General features: G+C 40.3%; 1 protein-coding gene across 1 annotated transcript in view; it reads left to right on the top strand.

The window, feature by feature from the left end:
- Positions 1 to 9,019: 9,019 nt before the first annotated feature.
- col18a1a (collagen type XVIII alpha 1 chain a) overlaps positions 9,020 to 25,109 on the top strand; it is a 72,008-nt gene continuing 55,918 nt past the window's right edge. Inside the window, 2 exon segments of the mRNA XM_061692304.1 lie at positions 9,020 to 9,202; positions 9,285 to 9,358. Of these exon segments, the coding sequence (XP_061548288.1) occupies positions 9,192 to 9,202; positions 9,285 to 9,358 (85 nt within the window). The 5' untranslated portion in view covers positions 9,020 to 9,191.

Here is a 25,109-nt window from a genome sequence, read left to right as displayed (position 1 = left end):
ATTAATGGTGCCTTCACAGATGTGTAAGTTACCCATGCCATTGGCACTAACACAGCCCCATACCATCACAGATGCTGGCTTTTGAACTTTGCGTCCAAAACAGTCCGGACGGTTATTTTCCTCTTTGGCCCGGAGGACACGACGGCCACAATTTCCAGAAACAATTTCAAATGTGGACTCTTCGGACCACAAAGCACTTTTCCACTTTGCATCAGTCCATCTTAGACGAGCTCGGGCCCAGAGAAGCCGGCGGCATTTCTGGGTGTTGTTGATAAATGGCTTTTGCTTTGCGTCGTAGTTTCAAGTTGCACTTACGGATGTAGTGCCGAACTGTATTTATTGACATTGGTTTTCTGAAGTGTTCCTGAGCCCATGTGGTGATATCCTTTACACATTGATGTTGGTTTTTGATGCAGTACCGCCTGAGGGATCGAAGGTTACGGGCATTCAATGTTGTTTTTTCGGCCTTCCCGCTTACATGCAGTGATTTTTCCAGACTCTGAACCTTTTGATGATATTATGGACTGTAGATGATAAATTCCCTAAATTCTTTGCAATTGTACATTGAAGAACATCGTCCTTTAACTGTTGACTATTTTTTCACGCACTTGTTCACAAAGAGGTGAACCTCGCCCCATCTTTGCTTGCCAATCATGGCACCCACCAGTTCCCAATTAGCCTGTTCACCTGTGGGATGTTCCAAACAGGTGTTTGATGATCATTCCTCAACTTTCTCAGTCTTTTTTGCCACCTGTTGCAACGTGTTGCAGCCATAAAATTTTAAGTTAATGATTATTTGCTAAACCCAATCAAGTTTATCAGTTTTAACATTAAATATCTTGTCTTCGTAGTGTATTAAATTAAATATAGGTTTAACGTGATTTGCAAATCATTGTATTTTGTTTTTATTTATGATTAATACAACGTCCCAACTTTATTGTAATTGGGGTTGTATATATAAATAACAAAATGATGGCTAACTAGTTTTAAAAGCATAAATCAAGAATAATAGTTTGTTCAACTATTGTTCAAGTTACTTTAAAAAGGGGTTTGGTAACCAAAAAAAATGCTTGCCATATCTCAACGTGATTATTTTTTACATATTACAATGTGAAAATTTGGTAAAGATTTTAGCAGGAATCATGGAAGTTGACACAGATGATTTGCTTTTGACGGCCACATAAAATGATGTACCGGGCCGGTACATGTGACCCCCAGGCTGCGAGTTTGACATGGCTGGGATTTGGTCTTTATTATAACCACTTGATACTCTTTTCATCTGAGAGGTGTTGCTTGAGGATTAAAATACAGATTAGGGAATGTTGTCAATCTTTGTCAACTATGGACCTGTGAAGCCCTTTGAAACTCTTTTGTGATTAAGGGCTATACAAATAAACTTGACTTGACACCTCGCAGAATTACACCAAGCGTATCGCTGTATTTGCGCTAGTCACGTAAATAGAGCCCGAACTCTCACAAGAGAGAGCTGAAAGATGATGCAAAATCAAGAAGAGCCTTTGGGAAAACAACCTTCGACAGCAATAGAACCATTTGGAATGTCCTGAAGAAGAAAGTAACCAATGCTGAATAGGTAGACCAAAAAAAAAAAAAAAAAAAAAAACAGCAGTTGATGATAGAAACATTGTGAGAAAGAAACAACTGTTAGTGACGTCAGCAAGAACCTCCAGAGCTCAGGAGTGAATGTATCAAAATCTAGTGTTGGAGAAGACTTCATGAACAAAAGTCCAGAGGCTATAACCAGAAAATGCAAACAACTCATTAGGAAGAAGAGTAGGAAAGCCCAGACGGAATTTGACAAGAAGTAGAGAGAGCAGCCTAAAAGATTCTGGCACAAAGTTTAATGGACTGATGAGACAAAGATGATGAATGAGCGTGTTGGAATGCTTGGGGTTCGAAGGCTTCTTCAGGGATGGGCTCATCATTAATCTTCAGTGATGAAAAAAAAGAAAAAAACATGATGGCAGTGGTAAAGTGAACATAGATGTCTATACAGCAGAAACATTTTATCTGCCAATCTGCCAACTATCCAAACAACAGAGGAGTTTGTCAGGGGTAAGAAGTGGGATGTTTTATACGAACCATGGCTATCACCAGACTTAAACCCTATATAGCATGCATTTTATCTGCTAAAGAGTGAGTAAAATCTGTTCTATTGTACTTTTGCTCAACTAAAAATGTGATCGTTACAAATAATGCTTTTCTTCTAACTTGGGTATCAGATCCAGATGTAAAATAAAAGCTGAAATATTGATATCCTGTCTCATATGCATCTGTTAATGTCAAACCTAAACGTTTTCAGGTAACAATAAAGTCATTTCCATCACTGTCCTAATACTTATATACAGAAGGTTAGTATATGTGGTGGACTGTTTTTCAACAACATGATTTTCACTGCACAATCTCTGTGCTGGGTGGGTTGTTATTATTTACTTGCGCTTAAATAAAACAAATATGTATTTAGGTAATCCATACACAAAAAAAACCCAAATCACTACAGTGCATTAAATTTTTTTAACATTACAAATTGGAGGAATTTTATGCCTTTCAGTAATGAGCAGGACAGCCAGCCAGCACATGGGACTGTGTTTGTGGCTGTTGTTGGCTGCCGAGTCCCTTCAGCTGTTTAGTGGCTCCACACAACCTCCTGGCTGATTTCAGCTGTTGGACGTAATCTGATATAACTCAGACCCATGGAGCTGGTTATGAAATGCTTTGTGCCGGAGTAGAAATGTCAACGTTTATTAAATATGAATGTGCTATGAAACTGTATTTTGTTAACTTATGAGGGGTTATTTAACAGTTTATACAACCTACTGAATTCTGTGAAAGGTTTCATATTACCAACATCAAAATAGTTGTCAGAAAGTTGTTGTTTATTGGCATTTATGTCGCTTTGTTAAGGTGTATAACAACTTAATATGATTTTACCTTTTCATAATTGAAAAAAAACCATGCAAACCATTTTTCAGTGCATATTGTTATTGTTAAATTACTTGGATGTGGAAGGTGTCTTTTCCTTTTGTTGCAGCAATAACAATAGTTAAAACTGCAAGCAGTGATAGATAGGGCATTACAACCTGATTTTAATGGCGAATCCTTGAAATGATCATCAAACTTTGACGCCATGTTCAGCGCACCTTTGATGGTCATAGGGGGAAAAAAAGCTTTGCAATTTAGTATGTCTACGATACCTATTTCCGATTGGTGCTCATTTGGGCAAGCTACCAAGTACGAACAATGGAATTTGAAGCTTTAACCCAATATGACTTACTTCCTTTTCAGTTTCCAAGGAGTTTGTAAAAGTACAATCCCATGAATTTGCCCAAAAAGGCAGCTTCAAACCTAATGTCCCACTTCCTGTTTAAATTCATGCACGGGTCGTTAAGAACTTCTTCACGTCATTCTTGGGAATGCTAAAATATGTATATTTTTACGATATACAGTACACGATTGCAAAACATTGGTGAGTTTCTGTGAAAAGACAATTTCTTTGGAAACAGAACAATTCCAAGAGGGACTTCACTATGCATTGTGCTCGGGCCCTAATATGCACAATTATTATTGTGATACAGTTCCACAGTAGTATATACTGTTGTCCAAGGTTTATCAAACTTTTGGCATCCAGGGACCCCTTAGAAGCCCGAATTTTAGCCAAGGACTCCTTCATAGGAGCGTCCTAACGCCAATTAAGCATAACTACCATGTGCACCCTTAAACACCCATCGGAATTATTTTGTTTTTGAACATTTCCAACATAATTTTCACGACCTGTTTAGTACAGAGGAACGTAACCAAATTAAATTAAATACAATCAGATACGTATTTCTCTATCATTACTGGCTGACATGCATTAACTCCACTAACAACAGGGCTGCAAACAGAGAGGTGCTATTTTACAAAAGGACAGCCAGTGTTGTCAACTTTGCAACTTTTGCAGCCCCTCTAAAGGCTCTTTTTCAAAAAGGTGACTTTAAAACAAACACAACATGAGCAGAATCATTTTCACATAGTTTTGAGGATGACAAGAAAGGAATCTGGTGGATGCCAATCACAGAGTCAATAGGACTGAACATTACGAAAGACCTGGTGTTCGTTTACACGTTTTAAATGCAGGGATCTGGCCACATGTTGTAAACGATTAACCCGAGGTAGGTCCGTCCAAGCCACCAATACTTTGCCGAGGTTGCCTTCCATCATATGTATAACTAGACTGAAAGAAATGACAGATTTACGTGATACATCACAATCTTGCTAACCTCTAAGCTACAGCTCACGGTCCCCAGTTTGATCACCACTGGTATATGCAATACATGTAGAAGTTCCACCCTGATCTCTGTTAAGGTCACTTTGGATGCCGCTTTACCTTTTACTGACATTTTTACCTTCTCTTCTCCGTGACACTGGAATGTGAGCAAAACAGACAATCACAGGGATTCGGACGTGTTCAGACCTGGAGGATGGAGGCCTGGAAGAAGACAGCGATGTCAAATGCACGTGCTGCAGGACAGAATCCGTAGAGGCAAATCAGTCCCACAGGAGGCTGCTAGGTTTATGGCAGTATTACTTGAAGAAGGCAACGTGGTTCATGAATTTTATAAACCAGTGCTACAAGTCCAAACGGCCACTTTTTCTCACGTGCTGCCTTAATAAACATCTCTCTTTGCTTCTGCCAGCTGAGGCCAAAGAGGAGGGTGGGCAGTCTATTTTCATCATCTGTTCTTTTGGTTCCATAGCAAATGTGCCATGCACATTATAGCTATGTCGTTGCCATATTAATTTTTTTGTCCATGTCATTTCTGGGGCTCCGTAGATCTCATGGAAATATGCACACAAATAAGGCACCACAAGTCTTTTTTTTTTTTTTGTCCCTTTAACAAATCTTGAAAATAATAGCAACATTCTCCTCTGGTGGCCATTTTGTGTAAGTGCAGCATTAAAAAGGAATCAGAACTCAGAATTCTTCTTCTGACAAATGTAAGACCTTTTTGGTATCAGCATGCTTGAAAATTCATCAATTATTGATGTTCATGGTGAAAATTAATGTATGTATGTAACTCAGAGGTCCCCAACTCACCACCCCTCAAAACTCAGTAGCACCTTCTGGAAAGCTAGAAAAAAGAATTATCCCCTGACACCACTTTCACTAAAAGACATAACATTTGGTGTAAAGGTCCACCATAGCTGGAGGCACAAAAAGTCTCAAGGACCCATGTCCAAAGTTGTTTATTTTGGTTTGAAACAGCCATTTGAGGCAAATTCCAGGGCTCGTATTGACCTACTGGAGTCAAGAAGTCCTTACTGGGGACAAATGGGCAACAATAAATTGTGATTATTTCTTTGTTGTTTGTTTTTGTTCATTCAATCTGATTTCAGAAATAGGGGAACAGAAGGAATCCTGTTCTGTTGCTAAATGTACAATTTACACTATTATACCCATGAGGATGAATTATTTGATCCAGCGTAATTGTTTGAAGAAGAATAAAAAGAACGCATTAGTGCCAGTTATAAAATGTGTTCATTCATATGAGAAGAGAATTTGCTTTGCAAGATTTAAATGGCCCCATTTATATTTCTCTTGCTTCCATGCAAAATAAAGCAAAGCAAATAAGCCTTTTACCCAAGACTTATGCTCTTGCCAAGACCTCTCCCGTGAGCACAAGGAGGTTAATGACAGTGCAAACCCAGCATGAATGACAGAGATTTTCCGGTGAAAAAACGTGCGTTTACACAGCTCGTGTACTCTTTACCCCCCACTGTTCACACCCACTCCAGCCAATGACAATGAAGAACACAAACCATTTTAGTTTATATTCATGCCACCAACTCCGTTTCATCTAAATGGGTGACAATTATAAATGTAACTGTATGAATGATGAAGAGCATCAGCATTCTTTAGATTTATTGTTCTTATCATTCTGCTTCTTCATAGATAGATAGATAGATAGATAGATAGATAGATAGATAGATAGATAGATAGATAGATAGATAGATAGACATAGAATAAATGTAAATGTGCTAATAATAGTCATATTCTGCAGGTCACCCCCCCCCTCCCCCACCCCGCTAAGTCTCACATTCTCCAATTTTTTACATTTGTAATTCACTTTACAGCATTTCATTTCAGCGTCAGCTCTTTGACATTCACACGCAATGACTACAGAAATTCAATTTTCTAGTTTCACTTTAGAATTTTGCGGTGGTGGTGTGCTTAAGTAGAATTTTCAGGTACATGTGCTTTACTTGAGCATTTATTTATTTGGAGACTTTTTACTTTTTTTCCCCTAGTTTTTGAAAACAGATATCTTTAGTTTCTGCTGTCAGAATATAGATTTTTCAATCTATGCGGATGATGACACAAGGTAAAAAAAGATGTGACTAGAGAGAGGTAAAGTCAACTGCAGTTTACACCTTGATTGATATCTTGGCAATTTACAATATATGGTGGAATAAACAGGGGCAGCAGCAAAATGGAGGAACCTGAACCAGGAAACATGAACAGCGATTCGGAGGAGCAAGATATTCCCTATCCATGGCGTTATTTTAAGAGAATCGTTTGAGCTTTCCGGCCCTAAAAATGTGTTGTATCTTGTGTCAGCCTAAAAAACACCAGCTTCTGAAGTTCCAAAAATTGTAATCTGAGAAAACACATACGGGTAAGGTGTAGTTTTTCAGATGTTACCATCTTTTTTTTTTTTTTAAGTCAGTTTACAACATGAGCAAGGCTATGGGAACACGTTTTGAAAGCATTACAGTCGAGCCAATGCCAGCTAGTTGTTAAACAACACCATGTGACTTGTAAAGGGATTATTTTCCCTCTCCTTCTCATGTATGTAAGTTAATAAAAGAGGAAAACTATTTTATGGGAAAATATTTTTTTTTACCGTTGTTGTCCAAATGGTTATTGTATTGTTTATTGCAAGGCAATTGTCCAGCCCCTGTCAATCATCAGTCAGCCAATCAGGAAGCAGCACAGCTTTTGCTCATCTGACGCTACAGCGCAAAATAACTGAAAAGTCCCTGTACAGTGAAAACAAAAATGTCTTATAGTTTTGAAATACCACAGAAAAGAGTGCTGCTAACAAGCCTGACAAATTTAAATGAATCAAAACATCGACATGTATATACAATGAGGCTCCAAAATTGTGAAAAATAGAGACCTGCTCCCAGCTCTTGGACGCTGTGGGCGTGTCTGCTAAATGCACTGAAGACATGTCCCGCTTGGCTTGGCACTCAGTTACGTTCTTGCGTTATGTGCTCAAACATCTGTAGTGTGAGCCACAGGGTGAATAACGTGCTGCTGTGTTTAATAAACAGTTAGTTTCCCTGAAGTATCTCACAACACAAAACCAAGTGAGGCGCGGACTTTTTGGACAACGCAGGTCCCCGTCCATGGGCTAACTGCACGCTGTTGTTGTAAAAATGGGCCAAGTTATTGTTACTAAGTAACTGGCAATTGCACCAAATAGACACTGATGGACTTACAATATACGACATATAAGTCAAACTCAGGCCCGGGGGCCAAATCTGGCCCATGATGTAATTATATTTGGCCCGCAAGACCATATCAAATGTGTATTAGAGCTGGTTCACCAGTATATAGCACATGCGCCACTAATATTACAAATCCCAGAATGCTTTGCTAGTGTATTGGCCCATAAGTCTAGACAGGCGAGTGCCCCTTTGCTTTCTGTTGCTGTCGTTAGCAACTATGCTACCAGTCTCCTCGAGCAAATTTACACTTCCCCTTCCCAAAAATGGCCAAACGAAAGATGGAGAACAGTTAACTTCCAAGACAGGTGGGAGGCAGATTATCTGTTCACCAAAGTAAAAGAGAGACCTGTTTGTCATGTGCGGAGCAATGTGGCTGTAGCAAAGAATATAACATAATTTAATTAATATATTTTTTTAATGCCCTTTATCAACTCCTAGGCAGGGACTATTAATAGTTTGAAGTTTGGCTTTTTATTGAAGGACATTCTTATTTTTTTTAGGTTGTTTTGTTGTTGGCCTTTGAAAAAAGATTTACATCAAAAAGAAAGGTAGTCGGAGATAGATGAATAGAAGATAGAGAGACAGAAGAATTCATGTTATCTATTTAAATTTAAAAAAAAAAAAAAATACCACTGATGTCTTTTGTCACAAATTTTATTTCTCATGTGTTTATAATATTAAAGTTTGTTTATTCGCGATTCAGTGTTTAAGCAAAATTTAAGTTTGTTGTCATATGATAAACTTTAACGCTACTTTTCTGCAGAGAAGCGAAACATGCACATCGCAGTGATTTTTCATTAAATATTGAATTTGGCCCGCGACGTTGTCCCAATTTTGAATTTTGGCCCACTGGTATGCGTATAGTAGGGGAGGGCCGACTAATGACAGAAAAGCCCAAGTGCACACTTGGGTTTGGTTTTAGTCACACCCAAAAAATCTGGATAACTGAAATGGCTAATAAGAGTTTATTGCTATGTCTTCAAAATGAGGACTACATAGTTGTCAGTCTTTGCATGTTTTCAGCACTTCAAACATATTTAATGTACAGTATTTACAAACAAATCACTGAATTAACTTTTCTCGGTCTTTAATACTATAACTTATTTTTCACCCATAAAACAACTCCAACAAGCAATATTCAAAATTTATGCTCCTCCGCTTATTACTTTTTCGTCAAAATACAACAACTTTATGCTAGTACTTTTAACTTTTTTTTTTAAAAACGACAACTCTATGCTACTATGATTCTGACTTTTTTTTCTATAAAAAAACCCAAACATTTTCGTGGCAATCTAATGATTTTTGTTTTATTAATTTTTATTTTTGGATCAAGTCTCCTGCATTTCAGTCTGTACTTGTCTTCCTTTTAGGAGTTGAATCATTACTATTACTAGTTGTAAATTGCGACGGATTTTCTCCAAAAGCAGTGGGGAAAGTGGGGGCAAGACACACCTTGCAGCCCCCGCGCAGGAAACGGGTCCTCCTTTAGGACCTGGCGGAAGTCCCCGGTGGGCGCTGCGAGCGGGTCCACCAGTCGGCCCCACACTCTACTCACTTCTTGCGGTGTCTGTGTGTGCATCAGCTGGAGGAGCGACGCCGCCGGCCGGGAACGAGTGGACATTTGTGCACCGTCAAAAGTCCATGTTGCTTCTTCTTGGCTCGAGTGCGGCGCAAGAAAGATGACGATGAGGTACATCCGCGTTATTCCTCTCAATGTTTGCAGCTTTTTCTATACGAAAGTTGAGCTATTTATTTATTTTTTCTTCTTGCAGGTGTACCTCAGGGCTGGAGCGTTTTTTGTGCTACCTTCTCGTTTTTGCAAGCCGGGCTGCAACGCAATGGACAGGTAAGAAGTACAGTAAGACTTTTAGACTTTTAGCACTTGTTTTGTGCATTGTCAAAAGTAGACGAATGACACCCCCCCCCCCCCCCCACCCCACCACACACACGAGATTCCATTGTTAATGAATGATAATGAAATACTTGGATACTCCACTTTGTGTGATTATGGAATGTAGTGGCCAGTTTTACATGATAGATAGATGGATAGATGGATAGATAGATAGATAGATAGATAGATAGATAGATAGATAGATAGATAGATACTTATTAATAAATACATCTGTAATCACACTCAGTTATGAGTGCCATTTCCCATTCGACTTTGATTTGGGATGGGTTACATTGCAGGTCAAAGTGCCCAATTCCCTTGTAAATTACGAGATGAGATTTTTGGGATTCTGGGGTATGATTCTATTTCCTGAAGGCTCCATCTAGTGGTGCTAAGTACAGTTCAGTTGTATTTGACTTCTAAGTTCAACGTTTGCATTTCGTATTTTAGATCTGTTTGTTTTCAAACGCTTATTTTGTCTTTTGTCTGCGTTACATTTGAATTGAATTATTATTATTTTTTTAATTTTCCTAGATTTCAACACAGTGTTAATGTTTAAACTGCATCATGATGTAAAAGGTTTGGGAATCGCAGCGCTACGTAGTTTTGATTTACAGCGTTTTTTTTTTACGTGTTTATTTGTGTTATTTGCGCAGACTTCGGAGTATACGCGTCAGCGATTGGTGTATTTCGACGATGTCATGCAGCCATTGACGGAGTATATACGATCTGTGTCTGTAGGCTCATTGGGTGATATTCTGTTTGGAAAAGTGCTGAATGCGATCTGAGGATATATCGTCCATTTATTTTCTATTGACGCTGACGTGATGCATATCAGAGTTATGCCACTTGAGAGTGTGAAACCAGCCTAAATTGCAGATTCCGTGTATCACAAAGCTGCAATACCACATTAGTAGATTTAGTCATGACAAGTCAACAGAAGTTCTATTTGTTCAAGGCCAGAGTTGTATTTCCAACATACACACATTTCCTTGTGGTCCAAAGTCTTTCCATCCATCCATTTTCTGAGCCACTTATCCTCACAAGGGTTGCGGGAGTGCTGGAGCCTATCCCATGTATCTTCGGGCAGGAGGCGGGGTACACCCTGAACCAGTTGCCAGCCAATCGCATGGCACATATAAACAAACAACCATTCGCACTCACATTCACACCTACGGGCAATTTAGAGTCTTCAATTAACCTGCATGCATGTTTTTGGGGTGTGGGAGGAAACCGGAGAGCTCGGAGAAAACCCATGCAGGCACACGGAGAACATGCAAACTCCACACAGGCGGGGCCGGGATTTGGACCCCGGTCCTCAGAACTGTGAGGCAGATGCTCTAACCAGTCACTCACCGTGCCGCCGGTCCTAAGTCTAGTTTTCATTTATTGTCGTAATATAACCACAAAATGTTGCTTCTTGTGTTTTTTGCCCGAACCACACTCTTCCTACGCCTGGCGTTGAAACCAACAAGGACACACAAAGTATTAATGAATGAAACAAATCTCTTCTGTTGTTCAATAATTAATTGGTGGTTCGTACTTAATCTCGCCAATGTTTTGTTGCACTGTCAGTTGATAGGGACATGAAATTGAGAGGATCTTGATTAATATTTGATTGATAAGTGATCAGACCCCTCAGGCTTATGGGGGAAGATACGGAAAAGTCACAGATGAGTCGTGGGTGAGTTCGGTCTGCGTTTTAGACCTCCATGGATTTGCCGCATAAACGCAGATTATTGTAAAGGTCAGAACAGGGTGTCGCCCAAAAATGTACTCAGCGTCCTGGCCATTACTCATTTCCAGTCGCACTACAACGTGCGATAAAGACGATTTTGGGATTCCTATTTCACGACCTGATTGTTGGATGGATTTCTTTGGGGTTCAGAGGACAAGTTCCACCAATCGTTCGTCACTTGTGGGGCTGTTGGATGTTGGAGGTCTTCCAGAACATTGCTGATAGACATCTTGAACAGTTCCATTTGCTTCAAACTTATCTCTGATGCGAGCAATACTACGTTGTTGGACTCCTGTAAAACTGTCTTTTTAATTGTCTTCAGTGATGTTTCCGTAGAAGTACCACTTTATGACAAATTGTCTTCCTTCAAAAGTGCTCATTGCATTGAGTCGATCGCAACTGGACTGCTCTGGATGTCTAGTTGCGATCGATCCAGTGCCCTGAGAATGAAGTGACATGTATGAATGAGAATATTCAAGGCAACCTTCTCCAAAAGTTAATCGTACATTTGCCATCATTTAGGCTAATTTGAGTAATGGGCAGTAAAAAAGTGAGTGAAATTGAGTTGAGTGGCTCAGGTACTTATTGATAAAGTGAGACAGCTCTTGGCTTTGGCCACTCATTTATGTTGCGTCTTCTATGTTTAAGCGCCCACCAGTGATCCTTCGTGTGCTATTAAATCATAAATGTAACTCGTAGACAACATGTCATAGTCTCCAGTGTGTGTGTGTGTCCTGATTGCAAATCCTTCCGTTCTGTCCCAGGCCGCAGTGCTGTTGACTGCATGCGAAATGTTTGAATTAGGGTCTAATTCATTCCCAGTCCCCGGCTGGGTCAGGAATCCCTATTGTCATGTGATCTTTGACATGCACCCAGCGGTGGTTTTGCCTAAAGGGTAGCAGGATGAGGAAGGGGGGCGGAGGGCGTAGCGCTTCTAAGGGGACACCCTGCTGTGCCATTTAATGGCTGAATTAGATGCCACATTAAAAATCACAGTTGGCTTTGGGGGTCTCCTTTTTGAGCCGCAAGAACACAGGCGAGCTATCCCATGTGACACCAAAACAGCATTTTTCTATTCACTACCAAATTAAAAATGAAAATAAATAATAGCATAATAGCATCTTGTTCCCCGAATGAAAAATTATACATGAGTGTTAAGACCGTCCACAAAACGTATTAGTGTATCAGGTTAACTAAATATTATTTATATATCTTATTTCATACTTTATTTATAGATCTGTAATTTGTTTTCTCTGTCTTTATACTCCACCATAACCGAGAGTCAGATCTCCTTTGTGCAAAAAAGAACATCAGAGTTAGAACAAGAGTTATACAGTTATCCATTTACCTTTCCGCTCATACCAGTTAGGAAGTAGCAACAAGCAACCACTTCCTTGTGAAGAAATCTGCAAATCTGCTTAAGTGCATGTAAACTGGGGCTTCACATGGAAGCTGGACAAAGTGGAGAGACCCAACTATGTCAGTAAACATATTCATTTGTGCATGTAAATGTACTCACTTGAGGTTAACATGTTACAGCTTGGCGGAATCTGGGCTCTACTGAGTATCAATCTACAGTAGTGTTCTATTTTGTTATAAAAGACAAAAAGAAGTGTTCCTCTCCTGACAAACTGTGGCAGAAGAAACCCACACCTGTGCGGGCATTCACGAAATATAAAAAAATCTAATACTGAAAAATACACCCAGATATTAAAGGAGCTGATAGGCTTAGTCAGCATTGTGTCATCTCCTCTAGGAGTGGGTTGGGTGAAAATTACTTCAACAAGAACAACAAAAATGGCCGAAACTAGGCTTTACACGATCAGGACTTTTGGGGCCGATCACCAATCAGCAAGTTTAAAAAAACGATAACCGATCACCGATCCGATCACAAGATGGAGCAATGTGTCCATTTACATGACTTGTTCATTTATTGTATATACTTGTGTACTGTACACTGAGTACTATAGCCATCCATCCATCCATTTCTGTACCGCACGCCCGCGACCCTCGCCGTCCATCCCAGCTCAAATTATTCTCTAGCATTTTAGACAAAAGTTAAAACATCAATGACCTCTAGGGGGCATTCAATGATTGGCCACTGACATAAGTTTAGGTCAAATCAACATTACAACATGACAGAAATAATGGGTGCTAACTTACTGTAATTAAATTACTTTTTTGCAATTAAATTACTTTAATAAATACTGTTAATGACATGCTTACTCTAACTTTATCACTATATGCAAGGGTGTTGTCCAGAGTTGCGTACGTTTGGCTTTTCCTTTTTTTTTTTTTTTTTTTTCCCCACGCTGTGTTGCTTGAACGTGGCATGCTCCTCCTTGTGTACATTCTTCAGGTGCCCGATCAAATTTGTGTTGAAGCATTTAGATGACGTTCCCCACAACGTACTAAAGTTATGCACAGACTGAAAATAACTTACGTGTTGTTTGTCTGAGACACCGCAAAATACTATGACGTGTTTTTAACCGACAAGATTGAGAAACACTTTATTGACTGTCAGATAGTTACAGTACTACGCCACAAGACACGCGACAAGGCTAAAAATAGACTAGCTTTTGGATTCATATGCAACGGCGGTGCGGAGTTAAATGTCTTGTGTGGAGCCGATTGATGACGTCATTGATTGGATCGGCGAATTATGACATGAAAGCCGATCAGCAGAAAATGCTAATTATCGGCCGATACCGATAACACAGATCAGATAGTTTTTTTTACATCCTTTTCAAACAAACGTGGATTTCCTGCAACGTCAAGAATTTCTTGCTTTTGTGAAAGTATGTGATCAAAACGCAATGCATTATGGGTAGTCAAGTCAACGAAACAGCATAATTGCTCTCAAGGCACTTAACATATGGAGCAGGTCTAGCACCATGAAAGCGTGCTGCCATGTTCGATTGTTTCCACTGCTGCCCTCCAAAAAACAAAAGGTTTAAAACGACATTTTGGAATGGAACTGCAGTTTGCAGCATATTTTAAACGGGGATATAACAACACTTTTTAGATCATTGTAACCCACAAATGAAATAAATGGGCCGGCTGTGCACAGATTCTGTTGACTCACTGAACCTTGTGATGTCTAATCCATGGATTTACTGGTCAGTAAACACACTTATTCATGATCGACCACCCCCATGAGGTGCCGCGCATCGAGGCTCAGAGGCGCCATCTCCGTCGCGTGTATTTTGAAAGGTCATTAAGACTCTTCTGTCTAGGAAGATGGGTTCTATCTCGGAGCGTCAGGGTAGCCAGGTTTATACTTGCAGGACGAGGTGGGGGGGTCAATCAAAGTGTCAAGTGGTGTGCACCTCCCTTATTGGCTCAGTTTTCTTCGCATTTGTACAACCTTGACGTGAGGGATTAACACTCCCTGTTTCCATGTGCTCAGTCCAATCCAAGACCACTTTTTTGTATGTAGGTGTGTGTCACTCACCAAGATCGAAGTTGGTTAACTCCACACGGTTCGGAAGGTTACACATTCTTCTTTGTTTATAGGCTTGCAATTATTTTATAGAGACTGCCTGTCGGGTAATAAAAATAAAAAAAAATAAAAAACTTGAGCCGCAGACGGGACCACACAATAACACAAGTTACAAACACAACATATCTTGGTAGGATAAGCACTCTTTGAGAAATTCGATCTATTTGGTGTAGTTTACCTTGAGTTGGATGTGTTTTTGTGAACACATCCTGCTTTGTTTACGTCGATTGACCCATCTGGATTTCGTTGTAAATCTCCATATCTGCTCAGGACATTGAAAAACATGGCCTCGTCTCAAAACCCCCCTGCCTGCTCACACACATACACACACACACACACACACACACACACATGCGCACACACACATGCGCACACACACACACACGCACCCAGACACACACACACTGTTTAAATTAGTCCACGCACGTGGTGGAAACATTTAAGGAAAGGTTTGAGTTGTTTGTCATTGAGTTTTCTTTTTACTAGTTAGTAATTTCCAACTGCTGATGTTTTCAAAAAAGATAGCACATATGGCATAACCTTCACAGGGGAAAAATTTGCAAAAGTGACATTTTTAATTGCTTTTATACAAATAGTGACGTCTCTGGAGCTCCTGCCCACCCATCAAGTGTTAAATTACACAACCAAGCAAAGCCCGGATGGGGCTAGTTTATATAATAAGCACTCCCACACTGAGTTTATTTGCCTTTGACCTGACAGGAAGCCTGTGTGAAGATTCATCACTTTCTGCACTTTCTTTTAGCAGAGTTGCATTGAGTTTTGTTAAATGCACAGATTAGCGTCAACCAGCATTGTTAGCTTCTGACAAGCAGCACATAAGTGATTACTTGGTGAAGTAGTCAACATGGGAGTTTCGTTTTTGTGTTTTGCTTATTTGTCCGCTCTATGTGCCACATATATTGATCTGTTACACTAATTGACGAGTGTAATTCAGCGGCTTTGTAATGAAATGCTGCCTCCATGAGGGGAAATACAGTGGTGCCTTGAGATATTAGTTTAATTCATTCCGTGACCATGCTTGTAACTGCAAACACTCGTATCTCAAATTGTCTCAAATCATCTTTCCCCATTGAAATGAATGGAAATGCTATTAATCTGTTCTAGCCTCCACCCAAAAATATGTAGTGTTTTTCAAGTAGATATATTGTACTTTATAAAAACATACAGTAATGATAAATAAATAGAATGTAAAGAATGAAGCAGTTGTTCTTTTAGCACTTTGCTTCAATTCAATGGACATTGTGCTGTTCCTTCTCGTGTGTGCGCCTTGGCCACATGGTGGCAGTATAATACATCCATCCATCCATTTTCTGAGCCGCTTCTCCTCACTAGGGTCGCGGGCGTGCTGGAGCCTATCCCAGCTGTCATTGGGCAGGAGGCGAGGTACACCGTGAACTGGTTGCCAGCCAATCGCAGGGCACATAGAAACAAACAACCATTCGCACTCACAGTCATGCCTACGGGCAATTTAGAGTCTCCAATTAATGCATGTTTTTGGGATGTGGGAGGAAACCGGAGTGCCCGGAGAAAACCCACGCAGGCTAAGGGAGAACATGCAAACTCCACACAGCCGGGGCCGGGGATTGAAGCCGGGTCCTCAGAACTGTGAGGCTGACGCTCTAACCAGTTGGCCACCGTGCCGCCCACAGACATGTCATTTTTTCAAATTGTGAAAAAATACATATGTCTCCTTCAATAACCAACAGCTGTTATTTGTATTTTTATGTGCTTCCACGTCAGTTTCAAATGCTCTCGTCTTCTCGTCCCTCATGTGGACCCTTATGTCAAAATGCCAGTTTGGCAGAGTCAAAATACAGAGCTATACCATAATTGTTACTTGTTGTGCAAAAGCAGAGGGTCTATATGGCCACTTGTTCAGTACGACCAACTGTCTCCAGCACTAATGGCACACTGAGTGCTCTCTCAGCACCTCTTTCCTGTTTGTGGCAAACCCTCACTTATCTGGTTGTCTTTCCCAGCTTCAACTCGATTCACGCTTCTTGGATGTGTGACACCTGCGTTTTATGCATTTGCTGAAAAAAAAAAAGCGGTCCAAGAGGCAAAGCAAGCCGACTTTTTCGTTACTTCATCTGCTTATATTCAAAGATACCTCTTACTTGTAAAAGTTTTACAAAAGTTTGATTTAAAGGGGCCATATTGTGGAAAATTTTACTTTTTAACCCTTTCACTGCTGTGGACCTTTAAAGTATGTTCATCAACTAGAATCCAACCGTTTACTGCCACCAACGTATATATTTATCAAGTACGGTTTTCAATGAGTAGGCATAGAAGAGGGTCTTGGCTGTGAAATTCAAGTTTGTAAACAACTGTAAAGACTAACAGATACCTGTAGATGGTGGCCTTGCATCGCTTTGGATTTGAGATCAGCACAGTTTTTGAGTAGAAGATAAAGATTAGGTGGTGAATCTCTATCCACACTAATTGTCAAGTGCATGTAATGTAGGATCTGAAGTGCTGCTTCCACAAGTGAAAATGTTTTTATTGCCATTACGTTTATTGCCACAGTCTGGGCTCAAGTAGAAGCCGCTCTAGTCCCCAAACCCCCCAGTCGTTATGGGAACAAAAGCTGGACTTGTTTTTAGCCTCGCAGTATGTAGAGCGGGGTACACAGTTGCTCACTTGCATGAGACTGGGCCTGCACCCACAAAACGGGATAATTTCAGTATGAAAGCATGTCACAGGTTACTAAGACACTTGGGAACTGTTTCAAACTGTGAAAAGAATCATAATATGTCTCCCTTGAGTTGCCTTTACTCCAAAAACAAATACTTTCATGATCCACGGAAATGATTTGACAATATTTGACAGCACTGCAAGCTTGATAACCCCCCCCCCCCAACCCCTGCAAAGAACTGTCATGGATGAACATCTTCAACTGTCATGTCTCAATATTGAGGTGGTACAGATCAATACGTAGCCTTGACTACTTTGACAAAGATGAATTTTTATTTATTGTTAGGGTGTGTGGTCGGTTCGTCCCCTCAGCTATCAGGTGCATACTTTTCCACCACAAGAACACACTTGGCCTTTGCGGAATGAAACCGGATCCCTCTACCTGGCACTTTGTCCCTCTCTCGCTTTAGGGAGTGTTCTCTTATCCTTACCGACAGCCTGCTGAACACATGACATGAAACATTAGACGAGCTCTCTACTCTTTTACATGTTCTTGAGAACTCTATGTCACCAAATTTTCCTTGTTAGGATATATTCAGTGAGAATTGAATGAAATTCCATGAGCTTTTTCACAGATTTACGCGTGAGTTTAAGCATATTTTAAGTGCCAGATGTGAACGCTGGTCAATAGAAGCAACGGTAATGCACTCAATGCATTTTAAAAATGAGTGAATGGACCATTCAAGATTTCATGAGGCCCCTCCTGGGAATGCCATTGTGCGTTTCAAACTTCACTCGCTGTTATGTATCCCTCCTTTTGCTCTCCGCGTCGTCTTATCTTCTGATTGACTCTTGCGATTCGCAGGCCGCCTTTCAAAGCATCCGTGGATTCCGGTCATTCATCCGTCCCTCAAGAGTTGCTACGTCTGTGAGGCACTTCTCTTTTTTTTTTCACCCCCTCGCAAATCTCACACCATGGGGGTGTGAATTGAAGAGAATCCCATCGGCCGGGCAGATTATCATCAAGTCTCAGGCTCTTGTGACAAAAGGGGGATTTGCTGAGATTTCCTCCTTGGGTATGGTCACATTGGAAGTAAAATAATAGGTAGGATGCATACGATGGATCTCAAACTGGGGTCCACGAACCCTTGCGGGGAAGCAATTAGTAGCTTGGGTTGTGCAAAATGATTTGCAATTAATTATTACAATATGTTGTGTCATTTAAAATAAGTGCATACCTACATAAGACAACAAGTGCGGCAATAAAACAATCACAATAAACCAATTATGTCTCCCTAATAAAAGCTCTGATATGATTGTGAAGTGTCATCACTTCAATTCAACATCCAAGTCTTATTTTTTCAACAACAGAAAACCACAGCGTTGTTGTTGTTGTTTTTTTTTTTTATAAATACTTTTTTAAAATGGAAATTAAAGGTGTCTTTTCCAGTATAAAATGCATAATATTACAAGAATAAAGTTGTCTTTTTCTAAATGTTTAAACATCTTTCTTTCCTTGTTAAACTTATAATTTAATATCGACTTTATCTTGGAAAAATACAACCTTATTCTCGTACAATGACAATTTTTAATCCCAACAAAATATGGCCATGTCCATGTCAAGATTACATCAGGTTTCTTTGAAAAAAAATGAGACTTTTCATAACATTTCAAATGTTTTTCTCTAAAAGGTATTAATATTTTTTAATCGTAACATTACATATTTGTTTCTCAAAAATAGGCAACTTTTTAATTACTGTGGCATGAAAGAGCACCGCATGGCAGTTACTCTTATTTTAATTGGCTTTAGGATTACGAGGGGGTTCTTGGAAACATTTCTTCACTTTAAGGAGTCCCTGGACACAAAAGGTTTGAGAAGTCCTCTGTTTAATGTACAAAGACGTTTTTGTTTTGAAAAAATATTATTCTCATAAAATTACAACCATTTTTCCTCTAAGAAATATGAATTTGTCATCCGCACTTTATAGCTTTTTTTCCTCAAAAATGGGCCACCTTTGACCTATACCAAAACCTATACCTAACCTATATTGCATTTAAATTGGTGTTAGGATTTTGAGGGTGTCTTTGGAAAATTTCTCCCCTGTAAGGGTTCCCTGTACCCCAAACGTTTGCCTTTTTTACTGCACCAGCAAGTTAGGAAGGATAATTTCCAAGGTGGTTGTGGCTTATAGAGTCTTCATTTATCACCTCAAATGAATATCTCAGTTGCTCATAACTTGTAATTGTGTGAATCGTGAGTTTGCAGACAATAAAGGGTGCCCTCTATTCACTCTGCGGTTGCTTTGGGCCAGGTGGCACGGTGCCACCCATTGAGAGGTTTAGATCGAGGGAGGGGGGTCATGGGTCAGCCACGAGGATGTTAAATATTTAAAGGTCCAGTGAAAGATTTGCGGGGCACATTCATCTGCTGAAAGTACTTTATTACAAGGTGGGTTCGTAAGGCTGCAGTGAATTCTCTCCTTCACTGAACATTTGAGCGATGGAAAGTCCCCATGAAACTCTGTTACTGTCATGCTCAACTCAACCCCGTGGTTTCATAGCTTGAGTTTACTATTTGGTCTCAGCAAGACTGCCATGTAGATTTATTGCAACTTGTTTCCTTTCCTGAATGTAGAAAGCAGAACAGAAGAGTGCAACACTAATTTCTAACTGTAAAATTCATCTGTTGGTGTCACTTTGCACTTTTGTGTGTTTGACTTTTTCATGCCTTTGCACTTCTTTTTGTGTATGCTTGTCATTAAAATATATATGACAATTTTCATTTTTAGCCTGTTAAGCCTCCCATGTATTCCTTTGGTACACCCACAAATTTTCATGGTTCAGTGGGACCAGATGTTTAATCTCAAAACAAACAAACAAACAAAAAAAGAGCCAAATCTGCCACATTTAGCCCCTTGTGTCACTGCTCAGTCAATACATTTACAATTCTATGTGAATCCAAAAAAAATCCAAATCCTAACTGAAACCCCCACAGGAAGGCTTGAGCTGAGACTCTAACCAATAACCTCTCGACTGTCAGGCAGACAAATATTACTTAGTTGTAAATTTGGGATTTTGACAGTTTTGATTCCTCTCATGTGCAATTGACTGGTGACCAGTCCAAGGTGTAACCTGCTTCTCTCACACAGAGTCAGCTAGAATGGGCTCCAGCTCACCCGTGACCCTAATGAGATCAAGTGTCATCGAAAATAGATGGATGGATTCCTCTCATGTGCAATTAGTTCGAAACCTGTCCTGGGTGTAATTTCTATTTTTCATAGTAAATGGCTACTTTGTCTATCTGAGCACTAGTAATTACACAGATGAGAAGCTTTACTTAACATTACTTAATATCACCTAGAATGCTGACTTAGTCTCAAGTCTTAACCTTAAAGGTCCAACAAAGTCACAAGTTACTGTGGCAAAAATCAAGCAAGTCAAGTGGAGGCCCCACTGATTTTCAAGCAAGTTGAGTCAAGTCATTACTTTGGTTAAGGAAGTCATAAATCAAGCCATACAATCTTCACAACTTATATTTACACATTAGCTACATTAGTTTGTTGTACTAACGCATTTGTACTAACGCAATTCACTTTTTTAATGGTCCCTAACCAGGCTCCGTATTGTCTATTGCTTAGTGTCTTCTCAACAAAACGCATAACCAACATTAAGTTTATTTCATGTTCGACCATCTATCGGTGAGCTAAACTGTGAAGTTAACCGACCTTGTCTTTGTGGGTTTTATTCAGGCAGATGAAGTTAGCTGTCAGAGTTGTTGTCTCTTATCTTTGAGTTGTAAACCTTGCATGTTGTCATTCTATTTTTCCTGATTTTGTCAAATCCATAATCCTTGAATCCAGACATCATCATTTTCAATGGTACTTCCTGCATGAGGTGGACTGTGTACTCTGCATCATAGCATATTGGTTGGTCGGCAGGTTTGCGTGCACTACACAAAAAAACCCCAAAAACTTTTCTTTCGTAAACAAAACAAATGGCAGACTATCTTGAAAGTCCAGATTTTCAAATGTAAAAAGGCAAGACTAGGCAAGTCATACAGTAGTTCAAATCAATGTCAAAGTCAAGTCTTTAATAAGTTTTCGGCAAGCAAGTCCCAAGTCCTAAAATTGGCAACTTAAGTCTTACTCAAGCCTCCCCAACTCTGCTCGAAAGTTAGCTCACAAAGACTCTTGTTAGATCATGTCACTTCACATCCCCCTCATCCATTTTGGTGAAAAATTACACCACACATTTCTGTTAGAGTGAACTCACCAAGAGCTGCTGGCTGCCACATTGGCCTTTTTGACAGTAAATGAGTAGCTGTTGTTTTTGTGTAAATAAATAAAGAATCATAGAAACGTAACAGATTTCTGCTTTCAATTGTGGTCGCATGTTATTCCTGTCTATTTCCAAAGCTAAGAAACACTCATGCCCTTAGCCTCTGGCTCCCTTATCATTGTTCCATCTGTGAACTCTGAAAGTATGATGAGGTTGCTAGTCCATTAATGCCTGAGGGAAGGAATATCTATAGATGCTTGCTTGGGTGGAGCTCTTCCACTTCAGTGTCTCAAAAAGTGGCGGCGCTTTGACCAAGTTTACTTTGGACCCGTGAACCATATTTACACAGCAACGTGCAATGCTGTTACTTTTTAAGCTGCGGCGTTATGCGTTGTCACTGTTACTATATGTTTTTAAAATACCAGCCTCCGACGTCCCCCACGTTGGGCCGTGAGGTTTTTCAGCTGGTTCACTAAGTTCAATTGAAATCAGGTTGCTGCACCAGCCCCCTAAAGCTCCATCACGTGGATTATAACATGCCTGTGCTTGGTTTAATCTGAAACAGAGGAAGAGTATGATTTTTTTTCTTTTCTTTTTGTGCCCAAAAGAGGGGGGACAATGAATGCCGGCACCCTGGACTCTAATCTTCCCTGTACTAATTGACGGCCCTGATATTGTCTTGTGGATGAAAGGCCTCTTTGTCACACTCGCTTCTCTTCATCTTCTGGGGGCCTCTGATATAGCCATCGGCAAAACTTCACCCTCTCGCCGTCATTGTTTCAATTTATTAAAGGAGATTAAAGTGTCAACTCAAATTAACTGGCAGGCTATACTGGTGAATGTCTTAAAGGAGCCTTATTATGCATTTTTTTTCACAGTTTAAAATGGTTTTGAGGTTTCTTAACTCATTCACTGCCTTCAATGTTTATGTTTGTCAACTGGAATTCAACTGTTCACTCCCACCGACTTATATACGTCAAGTACAATTTTCAAGGGGTGGGCGTGGAAGACTGTTTCGCCCAGCCAAGCTGCCCGATCATGGGCGGAGAAACTCGGTGTAGGGGTCGTTTTTTATGTCTATAAGCTGAATTGTAATGTCAAAATTCAGTATGGCTTGCTCACAGCCTATTTTGGAGAAATAGACAGATGAAAAATTTACTTGGTTGTTTAATGCCACACTTGATTGGTGGGGAGTAGGTGTTGGTGATCCATCCATCCATTTTCTGTGCCGCTTCTCCTCACAAGGGTCGCGGGCGTGCTGGAGCCTATCCCAGCTATCATCGGGCAGGAGGCGCAGTACACCCTGAACTGGTTGCCAGCCAATCGCAGGGCACACACAAACAAACAACCATTCGCACTCACATTCACACCTACGGGCAATTTAGAGTTGTCAATTAACCTACCATGCATTTTTTTGGGATGTGGGAGGAAACCGGAGTGCCCGGAGAAAACCCACGCAGGCACGTGCCACGCAGGCACGGGGAGAACATGCAAACTCCACACAGGGGATTGGGGATTGAACCCCAGTCCTCAGAACTGTGAGGCAGACGCTCTAACCAGTCGTCCACCGTGCCGGGTGTTGGTTATGTGGCCTAAAATTCATATCACAGTATAAATTGAATCGCTTCACGGTAATGGTAAATATGGAGATTTTAAACTTGTTGAAAACTAAAAATTGTAATGGAAGTATTTCTGAATTAATGTTATAGTCCGTTAGCAAAACAACAACAACAACAGTGTTTAGCCGCACTAGCTACCTAGCCACAGCTAGTTAGTTACTAGTCGGGACATGTCATTAGGAATCCCACTCATGTTCTAGGCACGACACGCCCTGGTCCAGTATGATTGGCTACAGGACATGCGCCGCTGCAAAATAAGTGCTTGCTTTAATCCAGACTTCAGTGTGGTAGCGTTTATATGAATCCCACTAACCGTGCCCACCCTAATCCTAACCCTGACCTACCGTAGCCCACTTCTAACCCCAACCCTAGCCCTAAACCTAGCCATAACAAACTTGATTGTTTTAATTTTGTAAAACTTTCATACACATTTGGAATGATCAGCTTGTTACATCTTGCCCTTTCAGTGATGCAGGAGCCAATCATGTTGCAAAGGGGCTGATGGCAAAGTGGGATTCCTAATAACACGGTAGGGACTCGGAGTATATTCGCTTAGCGCCTAGCGTTCCCCATGAAGTTCTGGAGCAACCAGGAAAGCAGGGAGGATGCGTGACTGTTTGATATGGACATGCTGTTGTCTTTATTAGCTCAACTGGATAAATAACAGTGCTTCCAGCTCTGTGGTCGGATGTGTTTGAAGCCATTTTCACACACAGGCAGATACGAAGATGTCATCCAAAAACGTTATCATGATTGGTCTGTTGAGTCCTAGTCTATACTGTAGGCCACATTTATACCTGACTATTTTTATACAATGAACAATATGCAATGAAGTAAAAAGTACATTTTGTATAATATTGTTCTCATTGTAAGGACTTTGCACCAATTTCAACAGCCCTTCACAGGATAGAGACTTGTACTCACTATAGATTTACAACTGAGCTGCTTCAAATGTCAAATGTTCTGGTCTATCATTCCTTGTCTTTGCAAAACCCCTGCCATCTGTCTGCATTGATATTTCTGCAAGTGGATTGCATTGTTTGCATAGGCTGAATCCTGAGTGGATGGCCATACCCATTTGAAGATTTTGCACCTTCTAAGCTCCTTCGCAAAATCTTCAACCTGTGGAGACAGGCAAAATGTGTGCATTCATGGATGGGTGTGTCATACCGTAAATATATGAGTGAGATAGTGAGTTCAACTGGCAATAAAATGTACTTGTCATCTTCTTATTGAAAGTCATATTTGAATACATGTGGAAAAGGTTCTCCTTTCAATCAAGGATTTTGTGCTTCTTAACTGTTGCAAACACCGGTTTGAACATACGTAAGTATAGGAGAGCACACTCAAAGGTCAGAAAAGGGGCTAATCAAAACGAGACAGGAGATGGAAATTACAGATAGTTGCTTTACTTAGACACCACGGTGCTACCTCAGCAGGTTGCGCTTTATGTCTCAGAGTTCAACATGGCTTAGCAGCTTTCCACTGCACCGCATACAACTAAAGCTGCCAAAGCACATCACAGAGTCTCATAAATGTGAAAGCAATCTGAGACATACTTAAATACTTAATTTGTAGGCTAAGCTTCAATTATCAGATCAAATGAGCATTGTGAAAGTGTAACCCTTTTCTTTCACATATAGCCACAAGGTCTTTTTCCACTGGTCAGTCAATATATTGTCCTGACTGAGTGGCAGGAGAATCTAAAGAATGTTGATAGCCTGGGAAGTTTGTCAGTGGACATTCTACATGGCAAAGCGGCGGGCCTCTATTTTATTAGATATGAGCACGTCTTGGAATGTGACCAAGACGTGCCTTTTGATTTATGAAGCTAACAAGCTGCAGCACGTCGAGGACTCCTCATAACCTTTTGCAATCTGTGACACGTAGTGGGCTTCAAGTCAAAATATTGTC

This window comes from Phycodurus eques, chromosome 12 (genome assembly GCF_024500275.1).
Source record: "Phycodurus eques isolate BA_2022a chromosome 12, UOR_Pequ_1.1, whole genome shotgun sequence".
In the NCBI taxonomy this organism is placed as follows: domain Eukaryota; kingdom Metazoa; phylum Chordata; class Actinopteri; order Syngnathiformes; family Syngnathidae; genus Phycodurus; species Phycodurus eques.
This window is presented reverse-complemented; position numbering and strand designations above follow the sequence as displayed.